Source organism: Bubalus kerabau, chromosome 10 (genome assembly GCF_029407905.1).
Source record: "Bubalus kerabau isolate K-KA32 ecotype Philippines breed swamp buffalo chromosome 10, PCC_UOA_SB_1v2, whole genome shotgun sequence".
NCBI lineage: Eukaryota > Metazoa > Chordata > Mammalia > Artiodactyla > Bovidae > Bubalus > Bubalus kerabau.
In genome coordinates, this window is record NC_073633.1 from 48,279,858 (window position 1) to 48,293,645 (window position 13,788).

The 13,788-nt window shown below is 39.4% G+C and overlaps 1 protein-coding gene across 1 annotated transcript in view; it reads right to left on the reverse strand.

The window, feature by feature from the left end:
* MAP4K5 (mitogen-activated protein kinase kinase kinase kinase 5) overlaps window positions 1-13,788 on the reverse strand; it is a 122,764-nt gene that overhangs the window by 44,246 nt on the left and 64,730 nt on the right. Inside the window, exon 14 of the mRNA XM_055537596.1 lies at window positions 1,750-1,828. Coding sequence (XP_055393571.1) covers window positions 1,750-1,828 — 79 coding nt within the window. The remainder of the gene's footprint in view (window positions 1-1,749; window positions 1,829-13,788) is intronic.

The window sequence follows — 13,788 nt, forward strand, 5'->3', positions numbered from 1 at the left end:
AGTTAGTGTACAAACTTATGAGATCTCAGTAAAAACGCTGAGAGGTGTTTTTTTTTTTTTTTTTTTTTCAACTCAGTAGACTGATTCTTATGTTTTATGTGAGGAAAATATAACGGCCAGATATAATAAAAAGGAATTGCAACAATGTGTGTCTGTGTGTGTTTGTGTGGAGGGGGTGAGGGAAAATAGGAGGAGAATTATTTCTAATATATTTTAATAGGTATTATCAAGACATAATAATCAGAAGTATGTGACTGGCACAGGACTAAGTATATTAATGCAAGAGAATAGAATTTCCAGAAAAAGCCCTAGAATCTAGGTGGCAACTTAGTATATAATAAAGTTGGCATATCAAATCTATTAGTGAAAACCTAAGTTTTTAATAAATAGTATCAAGGCAAATGAGTAGATATTTAGAATGAAACTGAAGTTGAATTCATATTTCATACCTTTAGCAAATAATACCTTATATCAAAGATTTAAGTATTGATATTATAAAAAATTAAACAAAAAAAAACAAACAACAGGAAAATCCTTTTATAACCTTAAAATCAGGAAGGCGTTACTAAATAATGACACCAGAAACAACAGCTATACAAGGAAAGATACATTTACACTACATTAATTGAATACTATACAGCTGCATAAAATAAAGAAAATAGCTTCATAATAGTTTTATTTTAAAATATAAAAATAAACAGCTGCTTTTCTGTTTGGTATTTGAAACCCAGAGAGTTTGCTGGGGATAGTAATAGAAGATAGCATAAAAAAGTATCAGCAATCTGGGACTAACAAAGACAGAAAATCTTGAATTATGAGTTTAATTATGAAAATGCACGACTGAAATAACAGATATGGGAAGGACATTCTAACTCTCCATTGACCTAGATTTCCAAAGCTGCGTACAGAAAGCTAGAAATGTTTGGTTTCAAGAAAACAAAATACACATCGGCAATCATTCTAACTATCTTCCTCCATTATGGTTTATATTTTTTATTTAGAGCCTATTTTAATGTAAAATACTTAAAAATTGTTTTGAAACAATTATGTACTTAAGTCAGTATACTCATCCTAAAAATTCTTTGTAAATCTGTTCTTCCAAATTAATGTGGCTAAAATGACAAATATTGTTAATATAACATTTTTATGTCAATGATTAATTTATTGAATAAAAATCAATTTCTCCTTTTAAATATGCATTTAAAAAAATATCCACCTTGGTGCTAATCTGACTTAAAAAACCGAAACCAACCCAAATATCCAACAATAGGCACTACAATACATCAACTCAATACAGGAGGATAAAACCATTAAATATAACAGTTACAAAGCCTAGGCTAATATATGGGAAATACTTCTAACTATATTAAGCAAAATTTTATGCATAGTATAAACTTAGCCATGTAAAACTACATGTGAAAAATTTTGAGGGAAATTCAACAAAATATTATCTGTGGGCTGGTGCTGAGTGATGTGATTATTGGCAATGTTAATTTTTACTTTCTTCTTTTTGCAAATTTTCTGCAATGAACATGTATTACGTTTATAATTAGAAAGTAAAAACTATTTAATTGTAAACCAAGGGAATTTCATTACAACCAGAAAAGCAACCTTTATTTCAGAGGTATCCTGTTTACATGTGTATATAGCCACAGATGGCCTGAGATTTTATTATTACAAAAAATCCCACAAGAACACCCAGCTCAACCCTCCAAAACCACCAACTGAAAATGTATACCAAACACATACAATTGATTTCTGAAGCTGTCCGTTCAGCTCTGGCATTCCGGTTTGTAGATCTAATGGTATGACGAATAACTGCATGGGGCTGTGAATATAAACATAATATATACACTTAAAAGAATTTCTGGGACAAAGTTAGAAGGTCAAACTTTCTCTTTTTAATTAAATTCTTATCTATTGACAGACATGACTACCTACTAATAAAGCAAACTGAAGGATAAATTTTTTTAAAAATGAATATGAGATACTTAAAAGTTAATTCATTTATTCCACACACATTTATACTGTATACCCTAACCCTAGGGTATAGGGTATATACACTGAAGAGATGCAAGGAAAATCAGATACAAATCTTATCCTCAAAAGAGCTTATAGTCTAGGAAGATAACATACACAAATACTTAAAACACTAGAAAAGAATAAGTGGCAGTCATTAAAATCACTATTAATGCCCAGGGGAAGGAGAGATGACTGCCATTGGAAGGGGTAAAGAAATTCTTCATGACAAAGTTGTAATCTAATGTGAGACCTTGAAGGACAAGTAGGCATTGAACGCGCAGCAAGGTGGGAAAAGCACTTCAGACAGCACAAACAATATGAACAAAGTGATACAAGAAAAAAAGGAAATTGTGGAGTGTTTAGGGGAATTGAAGTTGGTTATTTGAATGTGGTGAACATTAAGTGAAGAGATGACAAGCTGGAAAGACATTTGAGGGAGGATAAGCCAGATCATCGGAGAAGGCAATGGCACCCCACTCCAGTACTCTTGCCTGGAAAATCCCATGGACAGAGGAGCCTGGTAGGCTGCAGTCCATGGGGTCTCGAAGAGTCGGACACGACTGAGCGACTTCACTTTCACTTTTCACTTTCATGCATTGGAGAAGGCAATGGCAACCCACTCCAGTGTTCTTGCCTGGAGAATCCCAGGGACGGGGGAGCCTGGTGGGCTGCCGTCTATGGGGTCGCACAGAGTCGGACACGACTGAAGTGACTTAGCAGCAGCAAGCCAGATCATGAAAGGTTCTGAATGTCAGGCTAGAGCTCTCAATTTTATTTTCTTGGCAAAATAATTTTTTGGAGATTTTACAGAAAGGGAATGCTATCACAAGAGTCAGCTTTAAGAGTAACCTGATTAAGTATGTAAAAGGGTATGGACAGCAGAAATACAGTATGGAGAGGGATTGATTTGTAGTAAACCAAGTGAGAAAGCTTACTATCTCACCCTTTTGAATAAGCTTCTGATATTTTGAAACAATGTGTTCAGTTCAACCTCTATCTATTAAATTTCTGATGACTCACTCTCATTCACTAATGATTCAGACAATGGTCATATGTCTTTTTCTCTACTTAAAGACCCACTATCATACCAAAGGACTCAAAAGCCCATTGCGCTGGATTAGAGTTTACTGACCTTATCTCTCAAAACATTCTACTACACTTCAATGGACTCTATACTATTAAGATCATATCCTGGAATCTGTCATCAGGTCTGATACATGAATTCACATCATACTCCAAACTTCTCATCTTTTGAGCTTACTCTCTCATTACTCCAATAATTTTTAAATATTCACACCGAATCTCAAGTCCATCAATCCATTACTTTCTCATTCTCCTTATGCATTTCTTCTATCTTCACTTTTCTTCCTATCCACTTTAGATGTAGTGGTCCATAATTTCAAGCGATCTCTTGCATATATCCTAAATCTGATTCTCACTCCCTGCCACCCTTTTCTACACTGGCATACCAAAATGACAACCCTGGAGGAATTTAACTGGTTTATATCTGGGTACCAATGACTGCTGGAGGAAAATTACACTTTGAAAATTAATCTTTGCTGAGGCTTCAGTGTTATCCTCAAACATTTCTCTAGTCATTTAACCCATCCATTCTCCTCAATGGGCTTCCCTGGTGGCTCAGCTGGTAAAGAATCCACCTGCAATGTGGGAGACCTGCGTTGGATCCTTGGGTTGGGAAGATCCCCTGGAGAAGAGAAATTAGTATTTCTTTTCTTTTTTTGTTAAGTTGAAATATTAATTAATGCACAATACTATGTTAGCTTCTGATGTACTACAGAATTTTTTGACATTTGTATACTTTAAGAAGTAATCACCATTATAAGTGTAATAACCATCTGTTTCCATATAAAATTAATGTTATTGACCAGATGGTTTTTATGCTGTGTAAAATAACCCTAATATATATATTTATTATATAACTGGATATTTGTACATCTTAATCCCCTTCACCTATTTTGTCCACACTCAAAAGCCTCCCTTCTGGCAAACATTTGTTTCTTCTCTGTATCTGAGTCTGTTTTCATTTTATTTTGTTTTGCTTCTTCGAGTCCACATATAAGTGAGATCATGTGGTATTCGCCTTTCTCTGACTTATTTCATTAGCATAATAGCTTCTAGAGCCATCCATGGTGTCAAAAATGGGAAGATATTATTTTTAATGGGCGAGTAATATTCTGGGGCTTCCCTGGTGGCTCAGTGGTAAAGAATCCACCTGCAAATGCAGGAGATGTGGATTTGATCTCTGGGTTGGGAAGATCCCCTGGAGAAGCAAAGTGAAAGTTGCTCAGTTGTGTCCAACTCTTTACAGATTCTATACAGTCCATGGAATTCTCCAGGCCAGAATACTGAAGTGGGTAGCCATTTCTCTCTCCAAGGGATCTTCCCAACCCAGGGATCAAACCCAGGTCTTCCATAATGCATGTAGATTCTTTACTGTCTGAGCCACCAGGGAAACTCTGGAGAAGTAAATGGCACCAATCGAGTATTCTTGCCCGGGAAATCCTATAGACAGAAGAGCCTGATGGGATACAGTCCATGGGGTTGCAAAAGAGTTGGATACAACTTAGTGACTAAACAGCAACAACAAAGTAATATTCCACTGAATATGTATATATCCTTTTTATCCATTAGTTCATCAGTGGACACTGAGGTTGCTTCCATACGCTGGCCTTTTCTCTTTTTTTCTTCTGGGATCCCTAGAATGTGAATGTTAGTATACTTGATATTGTTTCAAAGGTCTCTTAAACCACCCTCATTAAAAAAAAACCTCTCTTCTCTTTTTCCTCTTCAGCTTAGTAGTTTACTGATCTAGTAGATTTGGTTATATGGAACAGATCAGTAAACTAGAAGACTGAATAGTGGAAATCACCTAAGCTGAAGAGGAAAAAGAGAAGACAGGTTTTTTTTAAATAAGGGTGGTTTAAGAGACCTTTGAAACAATATCAAGTATACTAACATTCACATTCTAGGGATCCCAGAAGAAAAAAAGAGAAAAGGCCAGCGTATGGAAGCAACCTCAGTGTCCACTGATGGACTAATGGATAAAAAGGATATATACATATTCAGTGGAATATTACTTTGTTGTTGCTGTTTAGTCACTAAGTTGTCCCTAAGAGCGCAGGCGGCTGCGATGGCACACAGAGCGCGGCCGCGAGGAGCTACCCCACGTCCGGGGTCAGGGGCAGAAGCCGGGAGGACCCCATGCCCGAGGGGCAGCAGCCAAGAGGAGCTACCACACGACCGAGGTCAGGGGCAGAAGCCGGGAGGACCCCATGCCTGAGGGGCAGCAGGCAAGAGGAGTTACCCCACGACCGAGGTCAGGGGCAGCGGCCGAGAGCGCCAGGCTGCTACAGCGCAGGAACAACCGAGAGGAGCTACCCTACGTCCGAGGTCAGGGGAGGCAGCCGGGGGGGAGAAACCCCACCTCCAAGGAGTGGTGGCTGCGCGGGCGCAGGAGGGCCTAGAGGAGCTATTCCATGTCAAGGTCAGAGGGGCGGCGGTGAGGAGATCCCCTCATCAAAGGTAAGGAGCAGCGGCTGCGCTTTGCTGGAGCAGCCGTGAAGAGACACCCCACGTCCAAGGTAAGAGAAACCCAAGTAAGAGGGTAGGTGTTGCAAGAGGGCATCAGAGGGCAGACACACTGAAACCATACTCACAGAAAACTAGTCAATCTAATCACACTAGGACCACAGCCTTGTCTAACTCAATAAAACTAAGCCATGCCCATGAGGCCACCCAAGATGGGCAGGTCATGGTGGAGAGGTCGGACAGAATGTGGTCCACTGGAGAAGGGAATGGCAAACGACTTCAGTATTCTTGCCTTGAGAATCCCATGAAGTGTATGAAAAGGCAACATGATAGGATACTGAAAGAGGAACTCCCCAGGTCAGTAGGTGCCCAATATGCTACTGGAGATCAGTGGAGAAGTAACTCCAGAAAGAATGAAGGGATGGAGCCAAAGCAAAAACAATACCCAGTTGTGGACGTGACTGGTGATAGAAGCAAGGTCCAATGCTGTAAAGAGCAATATTGCATAGGAACCTGGAATGTCAGGTCCATGAATCAAGGCAATTGGAAGTGGTCAAACAAGAGATGGCAAGAGTGAACGTCGACATTCTAGGAATCAGCGAACTGAAATGGACTGGAATGCGTGAATTTAACTCAGATGACCATTATATCTACTACTGCGGGAAGGAATCCCTTAGAAGAAATGGAGTGGCCATCATGGTCAACAAAAGAGTCCAAAATGCAGTACTTGGATGCAATCTCAAAAACAACAGAATGATCTCTGTTCGTTTCCAAGGCAAACCATTCAATATCACAGTAATCCAAGTCTATGCCCCAACCAGTAACGCTGAAGAAGCTGAAGTTGAACGGTTCTATGAAGACCTACAAGACCTTTTAGAACTAACACCCAAAGGAGATGTCCTTTTCAGTATAGGGGACTGGAATGCAAAAGTAGGAAGTCAAGAAACACCTGGAGTAACAGGCAAATTTGGCCTTGGAAAACGGAATGAAGCAGAGAAAAGTCTAATAGAGTTTTGCCAAGAGAACGCACTGGTCATAGCAAACACCTTCTTCCAACAACACGAGAGAAGACTCTACATCTACTCATGGACATCACCAGATGGTCAACACTGAAATCAGATTGATTATATTCTTTGCAGCCAAAGATGGAGAAGCTCTACATAGTCAACAAAAACAAGACCAGGAGCTGACTGTGGCTCAGACCATGAACTCCTTATTGCCAAATTCAGACTTAAATTGAAGAAAGAACGGAAAACCACTAGACCATTCAGGTATGACCTAAATCAAATTCCTTATGATTATACAGTGGAAGCGAGAAATAGATTTAAGGGACTAGATCTGATAGACAGAGTGCCTGATGAACTATGGTCGGAGGTTTGTGACATTGTACAGGAGACAGGGATTAAGACCATCCCCATGGAAAAGAGATGCAAAAAAGCAAAATGGCTGTCTGGGTAGGCCTTACAAATAGCTGTGAAAAGAAGAGAAGTGAAAAGCAAAGGAAAAAAGGAAAGATATAAGCATCTGAATGCAGAATTCCAAAGAATAGCAAGAAGAGATAAGAAAGCCTTCTTCAGTGATCAACGCAAAGAAATAGAGGAAAACAACAGAATGGGAAAGACTAGAGATCTCTTCAAGAAAACTAGAGATACCAAGGGAACATTTCACGCAAAGATGGGCTCGATAAAGGACAGAAATGGTATGGACCTAACAGAAGCAGAAGATATTAAGAAGAGATGGCAAGAATACACAGAAGAACTGTACAAAAAAGATATTCACGACCAAGATAATCACGATGGTGTGATCACTGACCCAGAGCCAGACATCCTGGAATGTGAAGTCAAGTGGGCCTTAGAAAGCATCACTATGAACAAAGCTAGTGGAGGTGATGGAATTCCAGTTGAGCTATTTCAAATCCTGAAAGATGATGCTGTGAAAGTGCTGCACTCAATATGCCAGCAAATTTGGAAAACTCAGCAGTGGCCACAGGACTGGAAAAGGTCAGTTTTCATTCCAATCCCAAAGAAAGGCAATGCCAAAGAATGCTCAAACTACCACACAACTGCACTCATCTCACATGCTAGTAAAGTCATGCTCAAAATTCTCCAAGCCAGGCTTCAGCAATATGTGAACCGTGAACTTCCTAATGTTCAAGCTGGTTTTAGAAAAGGCAGAAGAACCAGCGATCCAATTGCCAACATCCACTGGATCATGGAAAAAGCAAGAGAGTTCTAGAAAAACATCTATTTCTGCTTTATTGACTATGCCAAAGCCTTTGACTGTGTGGATCACAATAAACTGGAAAATTCTGAAAGAGATGGGAATACCAGACCACTTGACCTGCCTCTGAGAAACCTATATGCAAGTCAAGAAGCAACAGTTAGAACTGGACATGGAACAACAGCCTGGTTCCAAATAGGAAAAGGAGTATGTCAAGGCTATATATTGTCACCCTGCTTATTTAACTTCTAGGCAGAATACATCATGAGAAATGCTGGGCTGGAAGACGCACAAGCTGGAATCAAGATTGCCGGGAGAAATATCAATAACCTCAGATATGCAGATGACACCACCCTTATGGCAGAAAGTGAAGAGGAACTAAAAAGCTTCTTGATGAAAGTGAAAGTGGAGACTGAAAAAGTTGGCTTAAAGCTCAACGTTCAGAAAACGAAGATCATGGCATCCGGTCCCAACACTTCATGGGAAATAGATGGGGAAACAGTGGAAACAGTGTCAGACTGAATTTTTTTGGGCTCCAAAATCACTACAGATGGTGACTGCAGCCATGAAATTAAAAGATGCTTACTCCTTTGAAGGAAAGTTATGACCAACCTAGATAGCATATTCAAAAGCAGAGACATTACTTTGCCAACAAAGGTCCGTCTAGTCAAAGCTATGGTTTTTCCAGTGGTCATGTATGGATGTGAGAGTTGGACTGTGAAGAATGCTGAGCGCTGAAGAATTGATGCTTTTGAACTGGTGTGGAGAAGACTCTTGGGAGTCCCTTGGACTGCAAGGAGATCCAACCAGTCCATTCTGAAGGAGATCAGCCCTGGGATTTCTTTGGAAGGAATGATGCTAAAGCTGAAACTCCAGTACTTTGGCCACCTCATGTGAAGAGTTGACTCGTTGGAAAAGACTCTGATGCTGGGAGGGATTGGGGGCAGGAGGAGAAGGGGATGACAGAGGATGAGATGGCTGGATGGCATCACTGACTCGATGGACGTGAGTTTGAGTGAACTCCGGGAGTTGGTGATGGACAGGGAGGCCTGGCGTGCTGCGATTCATGGGGTCCCAAAGAGTCAGACAAGACTGAGCGACTGAACTGAACTGAATTGATTGTATTCTTCAGCTCTATTTGGTTCCCCTTTATATTTCTAATTCTTTGTTAACATTCTTACTATGTTCTTCCATCTCTCTCTTGCGTTCATTGAGTATCTTTATGATTATTACCTGAAACTCTTTAACAGGCAGATTGTGTCGCTTTTCTTTGTTTAATTCTTCTCATGAGGTTGTCTTGTTCCTTTGTTTGGACCATAGTCCTCTGTTTCTATTTGCCTAGTTCTCTGTGTTTATTTCTAAGTATTAAGTAGATTGGCTATGTTTCTTGAATTTGGGAGGAGTGGCATTATGTAAGAGTTATCTTATGCAACCCAGCAGCACACCCCTCTGGACAGCAGCGCTCTATACTCTAAGCATGCCCTGTATATGGCCTGTTTGGGCCCTTCTATTGTGGCAAGGCTGACCACTGGGCGTGCTGGTAGGTAGGCCTGGCCCCTGGCCCAGTCAGCTGCTATGACCTTCCTGGGGCAGGGTCCCAGAGCTTGTGCTACTCTACTGATGGCAGGGCCGGGTTCAAGGGTGGCTAGCTATGGAGACAGGGAAGCTGGGGGTTGGCGCCAGTCTGCCAGTGGGTGGGTAAGTCTCCAGCACTAGTAGGGTAGAGGGAGGGCTCCACAGTGATGCCTGTCAGCATCAGTGTCCTAGTGGTAGAAAAAACTCCTACATTCAGCTGTCGCCAGCATCTGTATCTTCAGGGGGACTACTAGTTGTCTCCTGCCACTCCAAGAGGTTCTCCAAGATCTGCAGGTGGGTTCCTTTCAAATTACTGACTCTGTGCATGTGAGATTTTAATCACGCCCTATAAGAGCAGAGTCTGTTTCCTACAGTCCTCTAGTTCTCCTGCACACAAGTCCTTTGAAGGATGACCTTCAAAGCCAGATTTTTAGGGGGCCCATCTTTCCTGTGCAGGACACCCCAGATGGGGAGCCCAATATAGGTTTTGGATGCTTCACTCCTCGGGGAGAATTCTGCAAATGTAATTATCCTCCTGTTTGTGGGCTGCCTATCGAGGGAGGTGGGTCTTGACTATATTATGTCTCTGCCTCTCCTACCCATCTCACTGTGGTTCATTTTTCGTATCTTCAGTTGTAGAAAATCTTTTATGCTCGTCTTCAGGCCATTCTCATAGATACTTGCAACTGGTGTGCCCACTGGAGGAGGGGAGCTCAAGGATGGGAGGAAGTAAGCTCAAGGTCTTCCTACTCCACTCTCTAGACAACACTTCCCAAGAAACCCTTTCAAGAAGTGTTTCTTCAAGATTAAGTCCTACATTATAATCGAGATCTAACTTTCTCCTTCCTTTTCAGGGACTGTGCCTATTCGTCTTGCTTCTCTAGATTCTTCTATCTCTAACCATTGGATCCTTTTCATAAAGATCCTGTTTAAACTTTTTTAGCCCCACATAAAAAACAATCAATCAATAGCCAAAAAACAGAGAGGTAGAAGACAGGTAGGAGAAATATCAATAACCTCAGATATACAGATGACACCACTCTTATGGCAAAAAGTGAGGAAGAACTAAAGAGCCTCTTGATGAAAGTGAAAGAGGAGAGTGGAAATGTTGGCTTAAAGCTCAACATTCAGAAAACTAAGATCATGGCATCCGCTCCCATCACTTCATGGCAAATAGATGGAGAAACAGTGGAAACAGTGTCAGACTTAATTTTTGGGGGCTCCAAAATCACTGCAGATGGTAACTGCAGTCATGAAATGAAAAGATGCTCACTGCTTGGAAGGAAAGTTATGACCAACCTAGACAGCATAACAAAAAGCAGAGACATTGTCAACAAAGGTCCGTCTAGTCAAGGGTACGGTTTTTCCAGTGGTCATGTATGGATGTGAGAGTTGGACTATAAAGAAAGCTGAGCACCAAAGAATTGATGCTTTTGGACTGTGGTATTGGAGAAGAATACCTACCTGCAATACCTGGTATTGGAGAAGAGTCCCTTGGACTGCAAGGAGATCCAACCAGTCCATCCTAAAGGAAATCAGCCCTGAATATTCACTGGAAGGACTGAGGTTGAAGCTGAAACACCAACCCTTTGGCCACCTGATGTGAAGAACTGACTCGTTTGAAAAGACCCTGATGCTGGGAAAGATTGAAAGTGGGAGGAGAAGGGGATGACAGAGGATGAGATGGTTGGATGGCATCACCGACTCAATGGACATGAGTTTGAGTGAACTCCAGGAGTTGGTAATGGACAGGGAGGCCTGGCGTGCTGCAGTCCATGCTGTTGCAAAGTGTCGGACATGACTGAGCAACTAAACTGAACTGAGAAGACAGACAAATCCACCATCAACTCATTTTCTTTTATCCACTGCTCTATCTTACTCTCCTCTTTCACAACTAAATTTCATAAATAAATTTATCTTTCAAACCACTCCAATCTGGCTTCACCTCTAGTATTTTTAAATTATCCTTTTAAAGTAGTCAAACATACCTAATTCCAAAGATTTCTTTAATGTAACTTCTAGGCAGTATTCTTTCTGAAACTTTCCTTCTGTCTCTTAATGCTCTTTATTATTCCTTTGCCATTTCTCTTAGGATACTAGATTTTTTAATTTAAGGGAGAAATCTCAGGAAGCTGTCCTAGGCCTTCTTCCCACTTGGAAATCTGTGCAATATAAAAATTACCATATATAAAACTGAACTCACCTTTCTTCCCAAATTTGATCTTACTCTAGTATTTCAATCTCAACAAGTGGCACTTTTATATCTCTTCAGCTGTTCAAGTAAAAATTTGGGAGTAATCCTTTTATCAGGCTCCACCCTCAAGTCTACATTTGGTCACCACTCTCTCATGTAATTCTTGAATTACTTCACTTTTTTCCATCCTTGCCCTACCATCCTACTATAAAACATCAGTATCTCTATCCTGGATAACTTCAAAAGTCTCTTATGAGGACCTGAGGAATGAAACCATCAGTCTAAAGTCAGAGATCTTAAAAAAAAAACAAACGCATATCTGATTATATCACTCCCTTACCCTTTAATGGCTTCTATTGCCCTTAGATTAAAGCTGTCATTTTTTTTACTTGAAATATCTAGTTTATAATCTCATCTCCCACCAAATTTCTTCCTTTTTCTCTGCTCTAACAGACTAACTTTTCTTTAGTTCCTAAAGCATACCATGTTCTCTTATCAAGGCTTTCAAACATGCTATTATTCCTTCTGTTCAGAACACTTCTGATCAGTCTCTTAATTACTATCTCTGTATTTAATCCTTCAGGTTTTCAGCTTACACACTGCTTCCACAATGAGTCCTTTCCTGTCTCAAAAATATGCCTGCATATCACCCTGTATTTCCATTCCATAACAGTTATTACACTTATAAACTGTTTGCTGGTAATTTCTAAATTTCCATGGAGACCATTCTGTAAGCTCTTTGAAGACAGGGATTATGTCAATGTCATCCACTGTTATTTCTTCAATCGCCTGGAACAAGGTTTTGCATTTCAAGGACTAAACAGCATTGTGATATCATTACAATTCCAAAGTAAGAGTAGATTTAGGAAACCTGGCAAAATATTGTGGGGAATGAAAGTGGAGTTTGGTTGTTTTCATAACCAGTAAAACATTACTTGGGGAATCAAGTAATATGCTATATTTAAGCAAAACAATTTTGATTTTTAAGAGATTAAATTCATTAATTATTACAAGTCTGCGAACGATGGTTTAAATTTTAAAATATCTTTATGACTGGGTTATTTAATATTTTCAATTAAAGTTCATTTAACATTCAATAAAATATTTACAGGGTACCTTACTACATGACAAGATTATGTTATATACTAGAAAATGACTGGTTGGTAAGGACTATTTCTATTTACATAAAAAGTACATATATAAAAGTGACGGTATATTAACTAAAAGTAGGTTCTAAAGTTGGTTTGCCTGAATCCAAATCCTGGTTCCACTACTTGCTAGGCATATGATCTTGGGGAAATGAAATTACTTGTATTCTTTCTTCTTTTCTTATTTGTAAAATGGGGATAGTAATAGTACCTATTGCAAAGGACTGTTCTGAGTATTAGATGAGTTAACATGGAAATTATTTAGCCTAATATTTGGTGCATAAAGACTACCCAATGACTGTTAGTAGTTATCACGATACTTAATAATTTAAAACTTAAGTTCATGAAGTAGAAGATTTCCTTCAGTTAGTAACAACACATAAAGCTTAGTTCTATAGTCTTACCAGAATTGAAGATAGAGGTATAAAGGGAAATAAAAGCATAAGAAAGAATGAAGAGACAGAAATAAAACAGAATATAAAAGGAGAAAAAGATACTGGTAAATAAATACATTTGTATTATATATAGAGAGGCATAAACCTGACTATGGGCAGAAGTCCCTCATTCCTGATTTAGAAGTTGTGTTGTTAAATATAATATATTCAAATAATTCTACAATATTTTCAGAGAAGAAAGCATAGTTACGAATAGCTCTATATGTAATTATATAAGAAATAATAATTTTTAATACTTATTGGAAAACATCTTCTATGGGAACTTCAGCTTAATTTAAAAAAATTATTTGTATCCTGTTAATGATCTGTATTGGAGAAGGAAATGGCAACCCACTCCAGTATTCTTGCCTGAAAAGTCCCATGGACAGAGGAACCTGGTGGGCTACAGTTCATGGGGTTGCAAAAGTCAGAAATGACTGAGTGACTAAACTACCAACAATCATCTGTAAACAGAGAAACTAAAAAAATGACCACATGGATTTCTAAGGAGTCTCTTTAGTGAAAAATAATATGGTACAAGTGCTCTGGCTAAATTTTCATTCTCTTAGTCCCAAGCAATACTCCTAGAACCTGTATTTCCATGGAAATAGATGTCCTTTTTCTTTAGAGAAGATCAAACTCTCAC